This window comes from Ursus arctos, unplaced genomic scaffold, assembly GCF_023065955.2.
Source record: "Ursus arctos isolate Adak ecotype North America unplaced genomic scaffold, UrsArc2.0 scaffold_13, whole genome shotgun sequence".
NCBI lineage: Eukaryota > Metazoa > Chordata > Mammalia > Carnivora > Ursidae > Ursus > Ursus arctos.
In genome coordinates this window covers 269,494-294,292 of record NW_026622797.1, presented here as the reverse complement: position 1 = coordinate 294,292, position 24,799 = coordinate 269,494, and the positions used below count along the sequence as shown (strand labels likewise).

Below are 24,799 nucleotides of genomic sequence, written 5' to 3'. Positions count from 1 at the left end.
CCAGAAGAGGGTCTCTACCTCCTTCATCTTTGCAATAGGGATTAGGATTCTGCATCCCTTAGGGTTCTTTCAAAATAGGTGTTTGGGTATTGGGCAACCAGGACAAGAAGTATCTACCAGACCCCCTCATTTATCTCCAGTCTTGCCTCTATCCTTCCTCCACAGTCAGGGCAGTGTTTCAAAGATGTATTTGCTTTAGAGCCTTGACCAATATCTCATTTCTTTTGGGGTGAAGTCCAGATACAGGTGCGTGGCAGACCCCTTTGCTGTCTGGCCCTGTCTGCAGCCTCATCTCCTCACTCTTCTTCCCTTAAATGAGAATTCTAGCCATACTGAGAATTGGTATTTTGTTTTGTTTTGTTTGCTTTTCTTTGTTTGAGGAACACATAATATAAATAAAGTTGGAGGTTAAACTACTTAGTAGAACAGGTATTTTAAGCACCATAGAAACATCCATTTACTGATAAAAAAGATATCTTACAGACTTTAAAAAAATCCTCATTCCTTGTGACTCTTGTGCCTCCCATCTGCTTGCCAACTCATCATCTCGCTCTGGCCGCACCTGTCCTTCCTGCCTTTTGTCAGGCTCACTTCCAGTGCCCTTGCTCAGGACAGCCATTGTGGATCCTGGATCTGGGTTGGGTCTCCCTGCTGAACATCCATCCCCCCCACCCTACCCCCAGCTACAGCTCTGCCCTAATGGTTGGTGTGGGTTGAATGTTTTCCTGCGGGAGTGTGAGTTGCTAGAGGGCAGGGCCCCCATGTTTTGTTCATAGCTAGTGTCTGCTCTAGTGAATGACCTAAAGGTACTTGCTAAAGGAGTAAACCAGATTCATGTTCAAACAGGATCACCTGGTACTGTTGAGGAGAACTGAGTATTAATGAGTGGCAGCTACAAATGACATGCTGTTGAAGAAAAATGACCACCATGTGCTCTTACTTGGACTCAGCAGTTTCATATCTAAGCTTTGTCCCAAGGAAATGCTCAGCATGTACTCAAAGACTTACGTACACAGATGTGAGACACACTTCCGGCAGTGCGCATCCATTAAAAATCCCACTGCAAGAGAAGGTTAACACAGTGATTTGGGAAGATATTCATGATAAATTAAGACACAAAAGTAGATTACAGAAGAGTACCCAATTTTTATAAAACAATGAATAATAATAAAGACTAGAAATATGTACTCTAAAATTGTTGTAGTCATGATCTTTGGAAGATGAGATTATGAGTAGCTTTTTTTTTCCCTTTGTGCTGTCTCTGAATTTTCTGCAAAAAGCATGGCTACTTTTAAAATCAGAAACAAATTTTTACAAATAAATGCATTCCTGATACTAAAGTAAACTAGCTTAAAAAATCATAAATACAGTAAAACCTCATTAAAACGTACATGGCTTTGTTTTAAATTTTGAGATAATTTAAGAATTTTGACTGATGCTGGGCTGATTTTACTAAACTTTAGGCAACTGATAGTGTGTTTTATGAATAAATTTGTAGTATAAATGAAATTGCATCACAGTTTATGAAGTAGGTCTTATAAACCTCTTTTTAGATATGAAAAATGAAGCTTATAGAATAAAGTAACTTGCTCAACATTTTACCACTATTAAGTAGAGGTTAGAATTTGAACTCACTAGAGCCTTTCCTTTTATCGACTGTACTGCCTAGTTTCTGTCACTTCTCCCTAGGACACAGCTAAGAGGAGTCATCCTACCGAGTACTGAGTGTCTACATTAGCCATGCACCAGTGACCATGGCCTGTGTTCTGGAGGGTCCTCCAGGACACCCCGAGACTGGGCATCTATACCTGGACACCCAGCGTACATCATAGTAACTCTAGGCTTTCCATTTCTCTTTTGAATAAGCTTCTTAGAGATGCAGTGTTGAGGAAGAATATTCTGACACTTGCTAAAACAGTAAGGAAGACTTAAGACTGTTGCACGAGGGGAGAAAACTAGGGCTCAGCTTTGAACACAGCAGACACCTGGGGATTTGTAGCCTGCCAGCAGAGGGGGGGGGTCCATGAGAACCAAGGGCATGCAGCCTTTGATCAGATCTTGACCGTCTATCAAGGGTAGGAATTTTCTCCAGACAGACTCAGCAGGACTCTTGCTGAAACTGGACTCAGCCAGGAAGCCCAAGGTTGAGGCCTAGTTGAAAGGAGGGCCCAGAGGAGCCTGATTGATATCTGGTTCAGGAGAGTGTCTTGTCAGTAGTTTAATGAGCCCTGGGTGGTGGTCCTCTGAAGCTTGGAGACCAACCCAGGTGGCAGCCACTCTTAGCTTACTCATTCATCTGGTTTGTGCATTCATAAATACTCAGTAAACCCTGAGCTAACATGGCCCCGTATGCTGGTGTGGAGTAAGCATTCATTTCTTGGGAGTTTTTAGTCCCTGGTCTTCCCTTACTGTCTTAAAGGGGTCCCATACACTTCTGTTTGTAGGGGAGGTTAGTGGGGAGGCAGGGGAAGAAGAACAGACCTCAGATGCTCCACGTCAAGCCACAGGAGGCCCTCCCTGAGGGCGTAGGCCCAGCCGGCGTGTTACCAGGGGAGGAAATATTACCTAACACTTGGAAGTGAAGCCAGGGAAAAGGACTGCATGTTTTTATGTTGTCACTGTCACATGGGCCATTGTTCAACAGAGTCACCCAAGGCTGTTCAGTCTTCCGACCAAATGTAGCTCTCTGACTTTGCTGGTCACTCTTGATTAGAGCCCAGACACTGATGTTACATGTTAATTTGTTGATTTTTACTTTATTTATTTTATTTTATTTTTGTCTGATAAAAATAAACCCAAAGGTTTTGATTTCGTTGCTCTGTAGGACTTCAACCTGATTTGTCTCCAACCGAAAATACTTATTTCAGTCAATTACAGCTCTTTAGCGCCCTCTGAACAAGTTTCCCATCTTGGGGCCTCCCTCATTAATTTATGTGTGCATGGGTTGTCTTTTAGCTTTTGGAAATTATGCTTTGACACTGTTGGATGCTGGGTGTGCTTTCAGGTGGTCACTGCCGTTGCTACTGATTGTCCTGCAAACACTGCTCTCTGCATGGGAAGTATGTATGTGGTCCGTCACCCCCCCCCCAATCTGTGGGCTGCCATGAGTCCATTTGTCGCTGTGTCCAGAGGGACTCTGTCCCCTTCCATCCGTGGCAGACAGGTTGCTATGTCTGTGCTGAAGCATGGCACTCTTCAGCGTTCTGTCAGGTGAAAGATTGTGAATAAAGGAGCTTCCGGACTTCTCTTTCCTCATTTTATGGTAACCCAGGATGTTGGGATTGGTCCAGCTGTACAGAAGGAATGGTGTCTAGGAGTGAGGCCCCTTCCAGTGTGACTCACTCCAGCTCTACTCCTATGCCTGCTGGCCCCTCCTTCATAAGCTTTCCTGCATTGATGCTTTGTTTCCCAAACCAGTTTGTCAACTACTGGAGGGCAGTGACTGCTTCCTACTCTTTCTTTGCCTGCAGTCTGTAAACTTATTGATTCCTGATTTCTCTTTATACACCTGCCCTTCAGTGCCTTCATTTAGTCATTCATTCACAAGTACTTACGGGGCCCCGGCCATGCTGGAGACAGTGCTGGGTATTGGAGATATGACAGAGTGATGTCATTTGCCCTGAGAAGGCCCAAATTAATGGAAGTGATTCCCAGATTCCATTTTGGGCAGTAAGACTCCTCCCTAATGAGACATCTGGTTTTTTCCTACACAACAATTATCTAAATAATGAAAATTGTATATATGTGTACATTTGCAATATATTTGCAATGATCTTTTAAAACTACCTTTAAAGAATAAAAAACTTCAGTGGGGTTGACTGTTCAGCAACGCAGAAGTTAGGGGCATTGGCCCCTTCGCACAGCCAAAAATCCACAGATAACTTCTGACCCCTCAAGAACTTAACTACTAACAGCCTACTGTTGATGGGAAGCCGTGTTGATAACGTCGATTCACACATTTTATGTGTTACATGTATTACATACTGTATTCTTACAACAAAGTCAGCAGGAAAAAAGAAAACGTTATCAAAATCATAAGGAACTTATTTTTTTAGGCATTTCATTTCACACCACACTAAGTGCATTGAGGGGTGGGTGGCGTGAGCACTGGAAGCTTTGAAGAGCTGCAGTACCGGAAGGCATCATCCAGTGTCACAAGTTCCCAGGTCTTTGCTCATCCAAAATTTTTTTTGTAAATGCCATAGAAGAGCACATTGTAACGTAACATTCCTGAGGTAATTTGTGATTCAAAATGTGAGAAATTGGCAGTGTGAAAGAGGAAAAACCAGTACATGTTTCATTATAATAGTGAGCTTTTCACTGCTGGGTGGGAAAGGAGGAAAACATTTGAATAAAATCAAAGCAGAGGCTGAGCCTGACTTCTCCCAAAATAAAGAGGAGAGTGTTTTGAGCAACTCAATGTTGTCACTTGCAGTTTTAGTAGAAAAATGCTTGAAACAAAAATCCCTTTTTATCGGTAAGGGAAGGCAGCCAACCCAAATGTGGCAGAGCTGCTGCCCAATGGGAACCCACGTCTGTGGGAGCTGGGACTGAAGGCAGGTTCTATTTTGCTTCAGCTTTATCTTCATGTGTGTCTAGAGCAAGCCAGTGACTAACAAGGAGGGCCCACTGGCCACTGGTGGGCTTGGTGGGCGGATATCCCCAGGTGCTGGCAGTGGGCTCTGTCAGATGCTTAGCACTCACTATGGAACCTGTGGAGTCTCATCTCACCATAGAGAAAGAGTCCAAATCTGTAAGATTTGCCTTTGGTCCGTTCATCATCAGTACACCGTGCAAGCCTGCTTTTTTCAAAGCTAGGCATAGAATAATGGCCTAGAGTTTGTGCAGTCTAAGCATTGTTTTTTTTATCCACTCTGACTCACCCTTCTTTGTGCTCTTCCATTCTCTTTCCAAACCTGTGCCAAACTACTGTGTTGGAATATCGTGAGAAAAACTACCTGTCTTCAGGAATACAGTGTCACCTTAGTAAACATAGGATCCATACCCAGAGGCCCAAACTGTAGAACTACCTTATAGTTGAAACAATCATGTTATGAAGTCCAGTTTCTGCTTCAAAAAACTCACCTTGGTAATGTTCCCAAGGTAAATGCTTTGCTGGTGATAGCTCTCCAGTGGTTTGGGGTCTATAGATTGTGTCTTTCATTGTATTTAATAACTTAACGAGCAAGATTTCTCTAAAGTTCAACTAAAGTGTGTGAAATTTATGTCCACTCCATGTTTATATATTTTCAGTATTAGTGGCTATTAAACAGATAACTTCAAATTTTTTTTAGGGGCCAGTGTCCATTAACAGACAGTAAGTTCTTAAAAGATAGTCCTGTGTAAGTGTACCTTTTCTCAGCATAGTAAATTTTTGCGGTTTCTTTGTGAAATGGAGCTTATAGTTTTTTGCCTGTCTGAGTTGTTTTAAAGCCTGGAGATGTTGTGTCTTGAGTGCCCGGTGCTGTCTGGTAGGAAGTGTGTGCACCATGAGGCCAGAATCATCATTCGCGGATGTGTGTCAGCAGCTGATGGCTGCTGCCCTCAGTCCCAAGCCTGGACAGGCTTCGTTGGTTCTGGAGCTGTGTAGTATGGACTTTTGTTTGTTTTATCAATGGATGTGAAGCCCTGATGAGCCTTAAAGAAAACCAAAGTGAAAATCATAGGCTGTTAGAGATGTCATCATGGAATTTTTTCTGACCAATGACATTTAAAGTACCCTGCTTAGTTTTTTTCCAGATTTTGAGTTCTGACTCTTTGAACTACCATGTTTCTGTGTTTCAGAGTGGGCAGTTTTCCATTCAGACTCAGTCAGTCACCAATTCGAATGTTACAGAAATTTGGCCTCGTGAATTTTTATGTATTTTTCTTTTTGATACCTTTATTCAGGTATACTTGATAGACAGTAAACTGCACTTTTTTACGGTGTACAGTTTGACAAGGGTTAGCATGTGTTTGCCTGTCAGCCCATGACCACAATTGAAGTAGTGAACATATCCATCATCCCAAAAGTTTCCATTGCGTAAGCCCCTCCCTCCCGCCTGCCCCAAGCCAGACCACTGCTGCCTGCTCTGTGGTGCTTCCCATCAGCCCCACTCAGTGAACTAGAACTGCATACAAATGGGTCCTGTGGTGTGTACACCTGCTTGGTCTTTTTTCATTCAGCAAAATTATTCTGAGAAACATGGATATTGAATGTATTTATATATGTTTTAGGTTTTCAAAATTAACTCCTTTCTGAGTTCCTAGATGGAAAATATTACTTCTTTGAAAACTGTTGCCCTGTTTTTAATTTGGTTGAGAAATCCCTTGAATAATAGTCTTCGTACAAATTTTAGCAGGTTGCAACGCTGTCACGCTCGCGAAGGTGGGCTGCGGTGACTCGCGCTTGGGTAAAGTGCCTCTTCGTCTTCAGTGAAAGCTCTTTAGGCTCCTAACCTGTATGTCATGTTCCATATCTTGTTAGTGACTAGAGTGTTTTGCAACTAGAGAGTGAATATTAAATACTGTCTTGTGTTTGCTTTAAAAGGTATTGTATGTCGAGTAGTAATGCCATAATTACTAATTTATTTTCCTTTCCAGATCCTTTCCAGGAGTTGCTATGGGTGTGAGAGGTTTGCAGGGATTTGTGGGCAGTACCTGCCCACATATATGTACAGTAGTGAATTTCAAAGAACTGGCCGAACACCACCGAAACAAGCATCCTGGATGTACTCCTACCATTGTGGTTGATGCCATGTGTTGTCTCAGATACTGGTATACTCCTGAATCTTGGATCTGCGGTGGCCAGTGGCGGGAATACTTTTCTGCTTTGCGGGATTTTGTTAAGACTTTTACAGCTGTTGGCATCAAGTTGATATTCTTCTTTGACGGCATGGTGGAGCAGGATAAAAGAGATGAATGGGTGAAACGAAGACTCAAGAACAATAGGGAGATCTCCAGGATTTTCCATTATATCAAGTCCCACAAGGAGCAGCCAGGCAGGAACATGTTCTTCATCCCATCGGGGCTGGCCATCTTTACACGATTTGCTTTGAAGACCCTGGGTCAGGAAACCCTGTGTTCCTTACAGGAGGCTGACTATGAGGTGGCATCTTACGGCCTCCAGCATAACTGTCTTGGGATTCTTGGAGAAGACACTGACTACTTAATTTATGATACTTGTCCTTACTTTTCAATTAGTGATCTCTGCCTGGAGAGTCTCAGTACTGTCATGCTCTGTAGAGAGAAGCTCTGTGAGAGTCTAGATATCAGCCTGGCAGACCTTCCTCTTCTGGCCTGCCTACTTGGCAATGACATAATCCCAGAGGGCATGTTTGAAAGCTTTCGGTACAAATGCTTGTCTTCCTATACCTCTGTAAAGGAGAACTTTGACAGAAAGGGTAACATAATCTTAGCTGTAGCAGACCATATATCTAAAGTTCTTCACTTGCATCAAGGTGAGAAAAAGCTAGAAGAGATGCTACCTTTGGGACCAAACAAAGCTCTTTTTTATAAGGGCGTGGCATCATATCTTTTGCCAGGACAGAAATCTCCGTGGTTTTTCCAAAAACCCAAGAGTTTAATAACTTTGGACAAGCAGGTGGTATCCATGAGTTCAGACCCTGAATCCAAGCAGGGAGTTCCCATGTGTACAGATCCTGAACTCAAGCAAGGAGTTCCCATGTGTACAGATCCTGAATCCAAGCAAGGAGTTCCCATGTGTACAGATCCTGAATCCAAGCAAGGAGTTCCCATGTGTACAGGCCCTGAACCCGAGCAAGGAGTTCCCATGTGTACAGGCCCTGAACCCGAGCAAGGAGTTCCCATGTGTACAGGTCCTGAACCCAAGCAAGGAGTTCCCATGTGTACAGACCCTGAACCCAAGCAAGAAGTTCCCATGTGTACAGGTCCTGAACCCAAGCAAGGAGTTCCCATGTGTGCAGGTCCTGAACCCAAGCAAGGAGTTCCCATGTGTACAGACCCTGAACCCAAGCAAGGAGTTCCCATGTGTACAGATCCTGAACCCAAGCAAGGAATTCCCATTTGTATAGATCCTGAATCCAAGCAAGGAGTTCCTATGTGTACAGACCCTGAACCCAAGCAAGGAGTTCCCATGTGTACAGACCCTGAACCCAAGCAAGGAGTTCCTATGTGTACAGACCCTGAACCCAAGCAAGGAGTTCCCATGTGTACAGATCCTGAACCCAAGCAAGGAATTCCCATTTGTATAGATCCTGAATCCAAGCAAGAAGTTCACCTTGAATCCAAGCAAGGCGTTCCCAAATGTACACACACTGAAATCAAGCAAAAGTTACCTGTAGGGGCAGATTCCGAATTTAAGCTAGAAGCACTCATGTGTATAGACCCTGCAATTAAACAACAAGACCTCATGAATATGGAACCTGAAGTCAAACAAGAAACCTTGGTTTCAGACCCTGAAATCTTAAAGGTACGTAGATGTGCCCACCCAAATCTGGGTGTCATGATTGAAAATATATCCACTGGTGGATTTGCCAGTGAATATTGACTACTTGTCATAATTAAGGCACTGTGGGGAGCACAGAACAGGAAGCTAGGAAGTGTAGTTAGGAAGTATGACATATGCATTGGAAGCTCACATTATAAGGTATGTTTGATACTGGTGCATGCCTGTCATAGAAGAGAGCTCTAGGAATTTGAAGGAGAGTGATCACTGTGGGTGAAATACAGAGAGACATTCCTGAAGAACTGGAAGTGGAACCAGACCTTCATGGGAGCTGAAATTATAACAAATAGGCAAATATCTGTTGCTAGGCTGGAGTACGGGGTCTGAGGGGAGATACGGGGAGAGAGGTTGGGAAACGTGGAGTGTAGCCAGATTGTGAAGATTATTATATGCCCCACCAGGAGTTGGCACTTAATTCTGCAAGTGACATAGAGCCCTGAGGGTTTTTATGGAGGGTTGCTATTTATTAGCCACCTATTATGTGTGAGGTTCTGTACTAGGCAGGCTACACGTGTTATCTCTTCCCCACAGCCCTTCTGTTGTTCCTCACAGTGTCCCCATCCTCCATCCAGTTACACAAGTTACAAACCTGGGACTTCTCTCTCCTGTTTTTTATAACTATTCTCTCCCTGTCTTGTTACTGGTACCTATTCAATTAGTCTCACCATCGTAGGTATAAGCTGCCTCTTTTCTGGATTACTCAGAAATCTCTAACAACTTTTCTGTATAGACTTTTGCCCCTTCCAATCCACTTACCGTGCTGCATGCAGAAATAAAGCCCTTTATTTTCGTTCCATAACCCTTCGAAGAGTAGGAACAGTAGCCTTAAGCAGGCAATGGCCTGCCACCACCTCACCACTGCCACCTCCAGCTGGTCAGTCCCTGCTCTAACATGGCCCTACAGGTGCTCTTCTGCCTCCTGGGAACCCCCCTGCCCCTGTGCTGGTCAATGCTTACTAGTCTTTTCTATCACAGTTGGGTGGTCACCCACTCAGAGATGGCCCCTGGCCATCCACCGTGTGGCACCTGCTGTGGCTCACCCCTCACTGGAATTTCATGCTTGTGACAGTGCTGTGAGGACAGTCTTGTTTGTTTTTCTCACTGCTGAGCCCCTTTCGCCTGTCACATTGTCTCAAAGTAGCTGCTCACTAAGTCTTGAAGGCGGTATTCCCTTTCTCTTGTATCCTTAGGGCCTTTCCTTTAGTGACGTCTTCCCTTCTTCTTGTACAACTACGTGGCTTCTCCTGTCTTGAAAAGTCTTTCAGCTCTTTCTCTATTACATACAATGTAGCAGATAAGCTAATTTACTAACATAAAAAATTATAGTAAAAAGTAGGATGTGGGGGCGCCTGGGTGGCACAGCGGTTAAGCGTCTGCCTTCGGCTCAGGGCGTGATCCCGGCATTCTGGGATCGAGCCCCACATCAGGCTCCTCCGCTATGAGCCTGCTTCTTCCTCTCCCACTCCCCCTGCTTGTGTTCCCTCTCTCGCTGGCTGTCTCTATCTCTGTCAAATAAATAAATAATAATAAAAAATCTTAAAAAAAAAAAAAAGTAGGATGTGAACACATGTTAAGAAAGTTACCAGTGAAAAAGTATTAAGGGGTTAAAATTATCCTACCTGGAAGCATCCTTAAGTGCTTTGTAGAAGGAAAAGAATGTGGGTTAGAAGTTGGAGGAAAGGCAGAATCAGAGCTGCAGGTGGAAGTGTGGTGAGACAGTAGGAAAGAGGTGGGGGGTGGGGGGAGGGGAGGCCAGGTCTCAGCAGAGAACTAGAAGTCACCTGAACAGACTTGTTACTCAAAGTCAGAAAGATGAACAGAGAAGAGCTAAGTCTAACTTTGCTTAAACTTATTTGGTTTTATTATGAGGTTGGATGTAAAAATGCTAGTTTAGATGATTCTCCTCTAAGACCAGAGGGTATTCTTCATGTTATTTCCCTTAGTCGTCATATAGCTCTGATTCTAGATGCGCTTGCCTCTGTGACCACATGAGGACACAGGTGTGAAAAGGCTGAATGACACTGTCGGCAACCACACAACTAGTAGTTGGCAGAGCCTGGATTTGAACCCAGGCAACTGCAGAGTTTGACTTTACGAGATGGCACGTGGAGGGGTGAGACAGTCATGGTCAGTAGCCTAGAAGCATGGGCATGGAGGAATTTGCCAGGAAGCCACCCTGCTCCTAGACTTACACTTGGCTTCAGAGGTGACACGTGATGTAGGCCTTGGAGCCACTGTAACAGTTTGCCTGAAGGACAGGACATGGAAAGGCACACAAGTGGAGGAACAGCAGAGCAAAAGTAGAGCATGCAGGGTGCCTCTCACTTCCTGGGGGGGGAGGCAGGGTCTGCTTTTCACCTGGCCCAGGACTTCTGTTGAGCACGAGGCAGCATCACCCACCAGCATGCACGAAACTACTCTGGGCCCCTGCTTTTTCTGTTTTGACTTGGCCCTTGCTGGTTCCCAACTCACACTCATTTCCCATTTGTGTATGGCCTTGCACATGCCCTTTCTGGGCTTGGCTCTTCACAAACCCTGACTTGCATTCACTACACCAACAGGACCCATCCTTGGCCTTTGCTTTTTTACTGGACATGCTGGCCATCTCACCCAGTTTCCTTCAAAGAGAGTTCCTACAGATTGGGTGAGACCACAAAGGGCAGCATGTGGAAGAATTTAAGACTTAGTTTTTATACACATTGAGGAGATATTGGATATCTTTAAGCAGGGATGTCCTGTGATCAGGTATTTGTTTTTTGAAACATTGGTTATACTGCAGAGAATGGACTAATGTGACTGTTGCAGAAACCAAGGTGGAAGACAAAAGAGCTAGAATTGGGACAATGGCAAAGGGGAGGAAGAAACATTAAAACGTTAAGTCTTGCTATGGAGGTAAGGGTCCTCTTGCGCTCTGGGATGGGTGTTGCCATGACTCAAGGAGAGGTGAGGAAGGGTTTGACACAGAGGATAACATTGGAAAACCATCTGATGCTTAGAAAACAGGCCTCAAGTTCCATTACTGGGCGGGAGACAGATATCTGAAAGTCATCCGACTGTACGTGGTAATGGAAACCCTCCAAGGAGAGGACTACGTGTAGGATGGAGCCTTCTGAACACAAGGACTGAGAGAGGTGGTCAGACAGGGAGGGGAATGAGAAGCGGTGACCCCAGCAGAAACCCAAGGAGGTACGTTTCAAGAATGAGAGGAGAAACGGCCAGGAGTGTCAGGCGCTGCAGAGTAAAGTAGAACTGGGGCTAGGTGGCTGTTGGGGTTGGCAGTTGGGAGGGTTTCGTGGCCTGAGAGAGCCACTGTCACACGGGCCTGGTGGAGGTCAGATGGCCAGGGTTTGAGGAGTACCGTGGAGGCAAAGGCCGGAGCTGGGGAGTGCTTGCTCCTTCAGGAAGTTTGGGGTGGGAAGAGCCTTGGATAGGGAACAGGGGAGGAGAGTGGTGGGAGGCCTGCCTGCAGGGGAAGTTGGACCATTGTGGAAGGGCGGATCACTTGTTGTCCACACTACAACTCTCCCATTGATTGACTTCAGGATATCTTTGAAAACAATCGTGCGAAGTTTCTTCAGTTCCCCTTACATTTTTCCTTAAAATTTGTTTGCAGTGGCATCTTCCAGCCCTATCAAATAGGTAACTGCAATTCCACATGTATGTATTTCAACCCCCCAAAGTCCCCGAAAAACCCTTAGGTAGAAGGCTGTAGTGCACAGCAGTTATCCTGGGCACGTATCACAGCCAGATATCTGTGTTTTCTTCATAGCAGAATATTTTGGAAAAATCAGTTAAATTTTAAGAGTAAATTATATGTTTTCCATAATGTTGGATAAACTGACTTATTAAGTTAGAATTTTTAGATTAGGTGGATATGTTAAGGTTTTTCCAAGTGTGGAGTGCTATATAGATCTGTAGTTAAGGGCAGAGGTAAAAGGTACTTATTAGATAATTCTGCTCTAATTAGTGAATTACAATTCTGATTGTAGAGAACGTATCTGAAAAACCCTGTATACACCCAGAAAATACCTCAAATTCTGAACAGTTGCCAAAACTATAGATTTCTTGGTAGGGTGAATATAATTTATTACAACTTTCTAGATAGATTTGTTAAAATACCATCTCTCTTGAAAGTCTCAGAAATGGAAGAGGGAATGGGAAAATAAGTCAGAAGCTATTTTGCCTCAAAAGGATCATAAAAAACATATCTATAGTGTTTCTGATAGATTCAGTATCAAAGGGGCACATATAGAAATAGCTCATTTCCGATGATCTTCCGTTAGAGTTATCAGATAACAATCCTTTAAAAAGTACTTTTTAACCTTACTGACCTTAAAGTTGCTAGCTTGTCTGCCATCCTGATTTCAAGACATTTCAGCAAGGAGATAGACATGCTATAACGTGTGTAGCCTCATGACAGTGGCTGCAGTGGGTCCGTGTGCAGCGTGCGAGCTCTCCTTCACCATTTGTGTTGACCCATTTAATCCTCAGGATAGTTCTGTGAGGTTGGCACTTTCATTAAACCTACTTTATATCTGAAGAAAGGGAGGAATAGGAAGAGACTCAATTCTACAAAAATGAATCAAAATAACTAGAACTACTTAAAAGTATGTATAAATAGAACACTGATTCACAGAGTTTTCGACATTCCAAATTGTCCTAACACCACATTTTAAATGCCTTTTGTGGCAGACTGTTTGGATTTGAATTTTGAGTAGTTGTCTCGGTAAATCACTTCCTACACTAATAAGAATGTTCTTCACAGAAAAAATAAAACCTGTATGTAGGTTATTATAGGCCTCTGATCTTAGCTCGTTTTTTTTTTTTTTTTTTTAAAGAACTTATTTGTTTGAGAGAGAGTGAGCACAAGCAGGGAGAATGGCAGAGGGAGAGGGAGAAGCAGACGGAAGCCTGCTGTTGGGCTCGATCCCAGGACCCAGAGACCATGACCTGACCCAAAGGCAGAGGCTTAACTGACTGAGCCACCTAGGTACCCCTTAGCTCCCTTTTTTAAGGAGAAAGTGGAATACAGCCCAGTATCTCATCACCTACCTCGTGCCAGCGTTGCTGGTTGCAAGGCAGAAACGGGGTGTGCAGCACATGTGTTTTGCTCAGCAAGGAATTACTGAACAGGTGAATGACTGTGACGCAGTTTGTTTCTTTCAAGATTTTGATTATTTATTTGACAGAGAGGCAGCGAGAGAGGGAACACAAGCAGGGGGAGTGGGAGAGGGAGAAGGAGACTCCCCGCTGAGCAGGGAGCCCGATGCGGGGCTGGATCCCAGAACGCTGGGATCATGACCTGAGCTGAAGGCAGATGCTTAATGACTGAGCCACCCAGGTGCCCCTGGACACAGTTTCTGATCCCAGGGAAGTTTAGTTTACCAGAGGAGATCAGATAAGATAACTACTATAGGGTAGATGTGGGATGTGTCCCATTAGGCAAGGGGAGGTGAGTCCTGGTTGGGAGCAGAAGACAGGGTGACACTTGAGGTGAACCCTAACGGGAGAGGAGCTTATGAAGTGGGAGGGTGGGAATGCCCTGAGGGGGTACATTTCCTGGAGCCCAAGTGAGGATGGAGAAGGATTGAGTATTCCTGAGGAAGTGAAGGTGTCCATTGTGACTGGTTTCTGTGAGGTGGGTTGGTGCCATAGGAAGAGGACTTTGGGGCCTTGGATGTTAAGGGCGAAGATTTGTGGTAGCCATTGAGATGCTTTGAGGAGGGCAGTGACTGGACCTCTTTCTAAGAAGACAGGTTGTTGGTGCTGTGGAGGGTGGGTTGGAGAGGGGAGAAGTGGACTGGATTCAGTTAGAGTCTTCGTGGTGAGGCCTGTCATGAGGTAGACAAAATGCTGAGATGCTGCAGAAGTCAGTATGGGAAGTCTGGTAGGCAGTTGGAGGTTGGAGGTGGAGGAGGAGAAACGGACAGTTTGGAGCCTAGAAGCGCCGAGGAAAGGAAACAATGTCAGCTCAATGTCATGAGTTTGAGGGACCATTACTCTTATTTCTCAGTGCCTAAAAGCACTGGCATGGGATAAAAAGGTGTTGAATTTTCTACCGAAGGTCACTGTTTTGTTTTCAAGGAGAACGCAGTTGTATTTGCATCTTGTGCAGGTCGCTAGAGCGCACCACGTCCGGGCGGAGAGCTACCTGGTGTACAACATCATGAGCAGCGGGGAGATCGAATGCAGTAACACGCTGGAGGACGCCCTCGACCAGGCTCTGCCCAGCCAGGCTTTCGTGTACCGCCCGGTGCGGCAGCGCGTGTACTCCCTCCTGCTGGGGGACGGGAGAGGTGAGCTGGTTGGTCTCTCAGCAGCACTGCTGCTCCGAGCTGGGTTCTGAGAAACAGGCCAAATGAAGTCGAATGCATTCTTTCGGGACACAGATACAATTAAAAAGGGTTTTGTTTCTCTGTAAAATCTGTAATTGAGAATGCCACTTACATCTGTACAACATTAAGGGTAAACGCCGTGGGACATCTCTAATTAGCAAACAGTTGATCAGTATTCATTAAAAGAAGAGTGCATTGTTTTTATGAAATGTTTAATTTTTATTCCTTAAAAGGATTTGTGTTTTCTGAAAAATGTGAAAACCCTTTCCTCCTGCAGAAGTGTAGGGTATGTTTATTATTAGAAGACAATGTCTACTTATTCTTCTTCCAAATGTGATTTTCATAAAATAATTCTGTAAAATCTAGTACATCATATCTTAAAGTATTAACAAAATTTTCCTTTAGAGTGTTTGTATTTAGGTTTTCCCATCTGTGTTTTCCTTGTGCAGTAACAGCAAGAGTGTAGAGAAAGGACTGTCAGTGGCCAGAGCAGGAAAGTTGGGGGGCCTTCATCGCCAGTCGGAAAATTAATTAGGCCCTACTGCTCTCTTTTCAGAGGGGGGGTGCCATTGGAAGTGGAGAAGAGCACTTCAGAGTAGAGACTAGTGACGCTTCACATGTGTAGTTACTTCTTAGGCAAGGTCCTGCTCACCTGTGACTGGCATCCTGGGACACTGGTCTGACACTGGTCTGAGAGTGCTTTGATGAGAAATGGGGCCACGCACACTGTGATTGTGACGGGAGACAGACGCAGTAAGATCTTGATGAAAAGGTGTCTGCAGTCCTTTTACCTAAACTCCATTATTTCCAGACGTACCAATATTAGGATTAATATTGCTCTATTATTCCAGAAAGTAAGCATTTACATAACCTGCCTGTGGTGACAGAATCGTCCAAGTCAAATGCTGTCATTATTCTTTGCTTTGGCAGGGTGTGGAGTGGCAAGGTTCTCTGAATCCAGTTTTTATTAGATTCTCAGCATACACTGCCTTTTCCCACGTGTTGTCAGAATCCAGAGGCTTCTGTGCCCAAAGGAAGACATGAGACAGATGTTTACACTAATTAAAAGACAGAAACAAAAGAACTTATGGTGTAAACTTTGGGACCAGATAGTATTTAAATAATTTTTTTCTGGGGCGCCTGGGTAGTGCAGTCATTAAGCGTCTGCCTTCGGCTCAGGGCGTGATTCCGGTGTTCCAGGATTGAGTCTCACATCGGGCTCTTCCGCTGGGAGCCTGCTTCTTCCTCTCCCACTCCCCTGCTGTGTTCCCTCTCTCGCTGGCTGTTTCTCTGTCACATAAATAAATAAAATCTTAAAAAAAATATTTTTTTTCTATTTCTTTTTCTTATGTGCTTCTCTCTCCACATTCTTTCTTAACACGAGTGATTTCACATTGGTTCTAATGATTAAAAAAGATATCTTAATCATGAAAAAAATTTTTACATTGTAGAGCATTTGCCTAAATTGTTTTTATTTATTTGTTATTGTTTTTAATTTTTTAAAAAGATTTTATTATTTTGAGAGAGAGATAGAGAGAGCATGAGTAGGTCATGAGTTAGGGTTAGGAGAGGGAGAGGCAGGCTTCCCAACGAGCAGGGAGCCCAACACGGGGCTCGATCCCAGGACCCCGGGATCATGACCTGAGCTGAAGGCAGATGCTTAACCAACTGAGCCACCCAGGCGCTCCTGCCTGGAATTGTTTTTAGTTTATTAAATGAAGTCCAAATATTGTAAACTTCACTAACTTAAACTTCATACTTTGTTAATGCAGTTTATTTGCAGCCATATTGATAACTTGATTACTTAACTAGAATAACAGGAAAAATTACTCAAATTGAACTTGACTTCACAATTGATCTTTACTTTCTTCTTTTTCGATTTTTTTACTTTCTCCATGAAGTTTACATTTTTAGGGTGTGAACATAAAATGCTGCTGTTGCTGGTTTACTTATGGTGATGAGGCATATTCTGTGTTGCTTGCCTGGCTTGGCTTAGGATCCCATGTGTCCTTGAAAATGATGTATGTTTACAGTTGCTGTTCTAAACTGAGAGCAGGGTTAATAGGGCTGTTCAGGTCTTCTCCCCATTTCCTTTTTTACTTAGTTCTTGAGAGCAGACTGTTGAGATCTGCAGGTGCTCTTGTGGGTGTTTTTATTTATTCCCTCAGTTCTGTTAGTTTTGGCGTCAGATATTTTTGAAATTCCACTGTCCGGTGCATATACGTTCTGTTACTTAATGAATTGACCCTTTTAACATGATGAATTTCCCTCTAAAAAAAAATCTGGTGACAGTCCTCATCTTGAAGTTGGCTTTGTTTGACACTAACATGTGCACTCCAGTTTTCTTATGATTAATGTTTGCATGGTATGTCTTTTTTCTGTCCTTTTATTTTTAACTATTTCATAAACTTAATGTACATTTCTTTTAAGCAGCATATCCAGTTTGACAATCTTTCTTTTATTTTTTCTTTTATTTATTTATTTAATTTTTTTCAAGCCCCCAGTGTGGGGCTCGAACTTACTACCCTGAGATCAAGAGCCAGACTCTTAACCTAGGCACCCCTGATAATCTTTCTTTTAATTACAGAATTTAGTTCACTTACATTCATTGTAATTTTTTTTATGATTGGGTTTAAGTCTTTCATTTTGCCCTTTGATGTCTTTTTTCCGTTACTTTCTCCTTTTCTGACTTTTTGGACTAATGGAATTTTTAGTATTTTGTTTTATCTCCTCTTTTGGATTATTAGATTTACGTGTTTTTTTGTTTTTGTTTTTGTTTTTAGTGGTTACTCGAGAGTTATTAATGTTTATCTTTAAGTTATCACATTTGCCTTCAAATAGTATCATAATGACATTGTGTGTGATGTAAATACCTCATAACTGCGAACTTTCATTTTCTCATTATTTTTGCTATTGTTGCTTTATGTCTTCTGTATATTTTTTAAACTTCTAATTTTGAAATAATTATACACTCCTGGGAGTTGCAAAAATAGTACATAGACTTTCCTGTACCCTTGCCCCAGACTCACCCACAGATGACAGACAGCTTGTGTAATAAAGAACAGTATCAGAGCCAGGAAATTAACATGAGTGCAGTTTTATTAACTAGAGTACAGACAGTAATCAGTTTTATCATTTTTTACATTCGCTCATTTATTTGTGTGTGTGTGTGTGTGTGTGTAGTTGTATACATTCTGTTTGACGTCAACATACAGAATTGGCCCGTCCCCACAAGGAACTCTCTCATGCTGCCCCTTTGTGTCCTGCCCTCCGGCCCTGTCCCCTGTTCACCACTAGTTTGTCCTCAATCTCTGTATCTTGGTTTTTGCGAGAACGTTACATAAATGTTTGGTCATGTCAAGAATGTTACATTTGTGTAATCTTTTGAGATTATGCATACGTTTTAAATCCCATATGATTCTTATTTGTACTTTAAACCAGGGGCTGGCAAACTTTTTCTGCGAAGGGCCAGATGATAATAAATATTTTAGGCTTTGAGGGCCCCTGTAGTCTGTGTAACAGATCTACTCTGCTGTTGCAATGTAGACACAACAATCTGTCACACGAGCATAGCTGTGTTTCAGTAAAGCTTAATCTACTTTTCCCATGTCACAAAACTTGAATTTTGTATAATCTTCCTGTGTCACAGAATATTCTTCTTTTGATAATTTTCTAATCATTTAAAATAATGTGAAAAGCATTATAGCTTGTCTTGTCCAGCCTCCCTGAGTTTTGCTCTGGACACGTTAGAGCTCTGTTCTCCACTAGGACCTCAAGGGCACCTCTGTGCAGATTTTGGAAACCCCCTCTGCACAGGGCCAGCTCTGGTGTTCTGTGCTACAGTCCCTTGACTGTCACCACAGTCTTGACCTGCAGATTCTGTCTCCTTGTCCCAGAGACTTTCTTGTTCTGGTAGGGCTTTCCCTCCCTAGGCTGTAGTCTACATGGTGCCTTTGTGCAACTCAAGAAGACGGTGGCTACAGAAATTTGTCCAGAAATAGAGGTGTCGGTGGGAAGACTGGTCAGGCAGCTCTGCCCCTGTCTCGGCTATCTCCCGCCCTACTCTAACCCTGCTCCAGCCCCTGCTCTCTGCCAACCCCCATGTGTGGGACAGATATTTTTCTTTAAAAGCCTGAGGGATGGTTTATTAAACTTGAAAATCCCAGCAATTGAGCAGTTGTAATCGACGACTTCTCGCTCTCCCCTTGCCTGCTGCTGCCCCCAGCACACCCCCACAGACCCTCTCGGCCCCTCCAGGCCGAGTGAGAGTGGTCAGTGTAAGCTGGGTGAAGTTTTCGTGGGGGAGGTGCTGCAAGTGTGTACAGTTTCACAACTTTGCTCCCAGGGGAAATGTCTTCGTTACATACAGGAGATTGTACAAAGTGGATCCGTGTGTCTGTCCTTTGGGAATAGCAGAAGACCAAGTTTGATTATGTCGTTTTTCTGTTTTCTGTATAAAATGTTACAACTTGAAGGGAGTTAGACTAGCAAAGAACTTTTCTCAAGTTCTTTACTCCTTTGAATGTAGAGCCTAGCAAATTGAAAGTTTGAGTGAGAAAATCAGGCTTTTCTTTTAGGAATTGCCAAACTCAATTTTCCTCTTCTCTTTTTCTTGATTTTTAGGCATTTAAGAAGACGAACCAAATTGTTGTAAACATTTCTGCTGTAGTTTCAAAGTGCATGCCAGAGTAAAACCTCCGAAATTTTGTTTTTCCTATTTAGGCAGTTTTATTTTTAATTTTTTAAATGTTTAATTGAAGTATAGTTGATGTACAATATTATATTCGTTTCAGGTTTACAACATGGTGATTCGACATTTGTATAAATTACAAAACGCACATAATGTTAAGTATGGTTACCATCTGTCACCATACAGACTTACTCCAGTATTATTGACTACATTCCCTACACTGTACTTTTATCATGACTTAGTTATTTTATGACTGGAAGTCTGTACCTCTTAATCCCCTTCCCTTATCTTCGTTCATCATCCCACCCCCCCCCCTTGTCTCTGGCAACCACCACTTTCTTCTCTGTATTTATGAGTATGCTTTCGTTTGTTCATTTGTTTTGTTTTTTAGATTCCACATATAAGTGAAATTATGTGGTATTTGTCTGTCTGGCTTATTTCATTTAGCATAAGACCCTCTAGGTCCATCTGTGTTGTTGCAAGATTTCATTCTCTTTTATGGCTGACTGATACTCCTGTGTGTGTGGGTGTGTGCACGCACGCGTGCCAGCTCCTTATCCATCCATCGGTCGATGGCCACTTGGGCTGTTTCCATATCTTGGCTATTGTAAATAATGCTGCAGCAAACATAGGGGTGCATATATCTTTTCAAATTCGTGTTTTCATTTTCTTCGGGTAAATGCCCAGAAATGAAATTACTGTATCACGTGGTAGTTCTATTTTTAATTTTTGAGGAACTTCCATACTGTCTTCCAGAGTGGCTGCCCCAGTCTGCATTCCCACCAACAGTGCATGAGGGTTCCCCTTTCTCTGTGTCCTCCCCAACACCTGTCGTCTTGTGTGTTGTTAATTTTAGCCATTCTGACAGGTGTGAGGTGGTATCTCACTGTGGTTTTGATTTGCATCTTCCTGGTGATGAGTGATGTTGACCATCTTTTCGTATGTCTGTTGGCCATCTGGATGTCTTCTTTGGAGAAGTGTCTATTCAGGTCCTCTGCCCATTTTTTAATCAGATCGTTTGTTTTTTTGGTGTTGAGTTGTATAAGTTCTTTATCTATTTTGGATACTAACCCTTATTGGATATGTCATTTGCAACTATCTTCTTCCATTCACTAGGTTACCTTTTGATTTTATTGACAGTTTCCTTTGCTGGGCAGAAGCTTTCTATTTATTTATTTAAAGATATATTCATTTATTTGAGAGAGAGAGAGCATAAGCCGGAGGAGGGGCAGAGAGAGAAGCCGACTCCCTGCTGAGCAGGGAGCCTAATGTAGGGCTCCATCCTGGGCTTCGCGACCTGAGCAGAGCGAAGGCAGGCGCTTTACCAGCTGAGCCACCCAGGCGTTCCATGGCGGAAGCTTTTTAGTTCGATGAAGTCCCAATAGTTTCTTTTCACTTTTTTTTTGCCTTTGCTTTTGTTGCCTCAGGAGATAAATCCAAATTGCTGAGACCAGTGTCCAGGAGTTTATTGCCTTTATTTTCTTTAAGGAGTTTTATAGAAAAACCTCTGAAATTATGTGGTACCCTAGAGAATAGGCTAAACTCTAGGATTTTTCAGCAATATCTGTTTATTTATTTATTTTTAAATAATTTTTCCTTATGTTACGTTAGTCACCATACAGTACATCCTTAGTTTTTGATGTAGTGTTCCATGATTCGTTATTTGTGTATAACACCCAGAGCTCCATGCAGTACATGCCCTCCTTAATACCCATCACCGGCCTATCCCAATCCCCCACCCCCGTCCCCTCTGAAGCCCTCAGTGTGTTTATTTTAATAGGCTCTCAGGTCACACTTTGCCTCTAGCTCTGGGTTTTGAAGGGCTGGGGAGTTTGTGTCTGTAGGAGGTTAGTCTGGGTTGGAAGTGAAAATGCTGCCGCCTGAATATTTAGGTCTGGAAAAGTCCTATCCAGACTGTAACACTTCTTTCATCTTCTAGCCACCGTGCGCTGTGCTTTTACCCTCCTATGGGAGAGGAAGGCGTGAGGGCACACTGAGGGTGCCCCTGTTGCCCAGCAGCTCACAGCAGGGAGGGCAGAGCACAGGAGACCTGCAGGACCCGTGGAGTGATTCATCACCTCTACCTGCCCTGCACCTCACAGAAAATACTCAGTTTTCATATCTCTGCCATTTCCTGCATCCTTGCTTATAATTTCAGATAAAATTTCCTTTAGGGAGTAAAAATTCCAATCTGTTTTACCTTCATCCTCTGCCTGGTTGATTTCTTATGTTATAAAAATTATAGGTTTTCATATTCAAGCCTCTGTTTTCATATTCAAGCCTCTGTTAGTAGCTGTTAGGGAACGCATTTTAAGCAGAAGACACGCTCTTGTTCTGTGACTGTGTTGTGTGGTCATTGAAACTCGTTGGAATTAAGTCAGTCACCTCGAAAGCAAAAGCTTTAGTTCTTTTGTTAATTAGGAGAAACTGTAGTTAATATGGACTTAACCCTCACTGGTCTAAATTATGGAGAAAGGAAGGAATTTTCTCTCTGTGGTGATGTAAATTTTGGAGAAGAGGGAAGCTGGTGTCCATGCTGGTCTTGGGCCTGGTGTGTGCCTTGCACAGAAGTGGGGTTTATAGATCCTGGTGAGCTGGTCTCAGTGGGCAGCTCTTTCTTCCTGGGTTGTAGCTGAATAACTGACTAGTGTGTGGCATTTCCCTTGGAATATTTGTCCAGAACCTGACTTCTCTAGGTCTTAGTAGGAAATCTACCTGGTGTTGTCTAATAAACAGCAGCAGTGCCTTCTTCTCACGTTACTCAGAATTAAACTTGGAGAAGTCAACCCCAAGTCTCGGGATTTAGAGGTTTAGGACAGTTTCAGTTGAAAGATGGTAGAAAATGTGGTTTTGTAAATGTTTCAGTAATTTCCTAAGGAGACAGCTGGCAGACTGATGGACAGCTCTCATCCGTGAGATATTGAACCTAGTGAGGTCTGTCTTGGATGTGAGAGAATGCTCTCCTTTCAGAAACAGCAACTTAAAACACCGTTCACTCAGTTGATTGTTTTTTAGTATAATGAATACCTAGGCCAGGAAGATTACATAGAGTGCATTGTTGTTGTTGTTGTTTTAACAACTGTAAGAATACTCAGAATTTTCTTTCTTTCTTTTTTTTTTTCTTTTTGCGTGTGTGAATTTTAGGTTAAGTTGAGTGTGTTCATCAAACTTAGAGTTAACAGGCGTCTGCCTGGGCCTCATGCTAGGGACTGAGGACTATGAAGAGGTCTCAGTTCTGATACCAGGAGCTCAGTTGGGTGGGCAGTGAGGGGAGTAAGTAGGCATGTGCAGTGTTGGCCAAAGAACCGTGGTGGACAGCATAGAAGTCTGGGCGTGGAGAGAAGCGTGCCTAGAGTGGGTGGAGGGAAGGGGGTCTGGACCGAGCAGGTGAGAAAAGGCATGGTGAGTTTGAGGATGCGAGGTACTCCAGCCGAGGAGCAGGATGTGAGCCAGAGCCGGGTTCCCTGGGGACTGGGAAGTCAGAGACCCGGGAGCCCTCCAGGTCACTGTGTACAGGTCTAGGTGAGGATGCTGGGGCAGACAGCGTGCAGTGGGGTGGGAGCTGGGGAGCTCGGTGTGCTCCCAGGTCTGCAGTCTTCTGCTGGTACAGTGGGCTGTTGTTGTGGGATCTTAAATTAGGACCAGCAGCCTGGTCACATTTTCATCGTAAAAAAAAAAACCAAAAAGCCTGCATTTACATGGAGAATGCCTTGGATGGGGTGAGTCTGAAGATGGTCTAAGCAGGGCCGGGCCGTGTGAGGTAGGAAGCCAGGTCCCAAAGGGCCAGGGGGTGGTCTTGGGTACCCTGGGGGAGGGGAGGCAGGGGGTTTGGGTGCTGGAGAGACAGCAGCCTGATGACCCCAAGCTAGGTGAGACTGTCGAGTAGGAAAGCCACCTTCCACCTTTTCTCACTGAGGAAGATAGAACAGAAGACAAACTGAATTTTTAATAGCAATTAACAATCCAACATACAGAAATGCCTTTGTTCTAGATTATTCCCACTAACTTTTTGAAATGTCTAATGTAGTAATAGTCTTGATAAGTACATAAAACAGTGAACTAAAGACTAGAAAGGACTGTCCTACTCCCAGTTTTCCCTAAATGTTGTGTGGAGCAGTGTGAGGGCTCAGGAAGAAGGACATTGTAGGAACCATCTAGTTGCGATCTCTGCCCCCCATTATTGTTTACTGACCCAGGTTTTCCTGCCATCTCCCCCACCCCAGAGGTTATTGCTTTTGTTGAAGTGAGATCGGAGGGTAGGGGGCCGACTGTTGGATGCCTGAGGTCCCTCCTAGTGACCTTGGATGTGAGAACTCATTGTATTCACCAACTTGAAATTGGTCCCCAGGGGAGCCGGGTCTGTTCCCCTGTTGGCCTGGTGACGAGTGTTGGTACTCACTCACGTGCATCTATTGATCCTGCTGTCTTTACTCAGATGGTGCCAGCACCTGCCCCACTGTCAAGGAGTGGTTTGTGTATTCTGGGAACCCACTGAGGCACCCGGACCTCGTCAGGCCTCTGCAGATGAACATTCCAGGTACAGACGGTTTTGGTTTAAATACATCACTCATTTGTTCACCATACACTGCAAGTCCGATAATGGATCCATTGTGGGAACATATTTATCCAGAACTGCACATATACTAATTTTCATGTCAACCCTGGGCTCATAAGGAGTGTATCTGTCTAATAATGTTCTAAAACAGCAGAGGAATGGGCCTTCGTTCCACAGAAGGACCCTGGGCCGGTCTGCTGTGTGCCCTGCCTCGCTCCACCTGGGTTCCTGTTCAAGGTCTGCATCGGGGGAGGACAAGACACACCAAGAGGAACGTGGCTGTGGGCCCGAGCCCATTGCTGCCTGATCCCCAGGGCCCAGTACCCGGTGTTGCTCAGTAAATGTCTGCCGAATTAACAGGGCTGGATTCTTGGTATTCTGCTTGAATCCATTCTCCTTCCTACTACTGGAAGTATGTTTTGATGACCTGGAAAGGGAAGATAAAGGGAAAGTTATTTCAGCTGGAAAAATAAGTTTGCTCTTCACGAGTGTTATCTTAAAACCTGTAATAGAAGGGAACGAAAGACAAAGTTCACCTAAAAATTAGCTGAAGCCTTTCTTCCTGCGAGTTCTCAGTACCTGAAAACTCCCACTCAGAATTCGAGTGGGAGGTAGTGGTGTACATGAAGGCAAGTTGGAGAAGAGGAGCGTGCTGCGGGCTTATCTTAGGGCTCCTTGCCATTGTTTTAGGGGCAAGTATCTTTTCTGAAACTTGGATATTCCCGTTTTGTATGCGTTGAACTCTCTCATGC

The 24,799-nt window shown here is 43.8% G+C and overlaps 1 protein-coding gene across 13 annotated transcripts in view; it reads left to right on the top strand.

Moving 5' to 3' along the window:
• FAM120B (family with sequence similarity 120B) overlaps positions 1 to 24,799 on the top strand; it is a 105,378-nt gene that overhangs the window by 4,558 nt on the left and 76,021 nt on the right. For 7 of the 13 annotated variants that reach the window (XR_008958892.1, XM_026487997.4, XM_026487993.4 and 4 more), the window contains exons 2-4: positions 6,583 to 8,431; positions 14,583 to 14,763; positions 23,928 to 24,029. Coding sequence is in view for 12 of the 13 variants with exons in the window: in XM_026487997.4 (XP_026343782.2) it covers positions 6,602 to 8,431; positions 14,583 to 14,763; positions 23,928 to 24,029 (2,113 nt within the window). In the remaining variant the exon portion in view is untranslated. The remainder of the gene's footprint in view (positions 1 to 6,582; positions 8,432 to 14,582; positions 14,764 to 23,927; positions 24,030 to 24,799) is intronic. The other 6 variants (XM_048225877.2, XM_048225876.2, XM_026487996.4 and 3 more) reach the window with 3 other exon arrangements.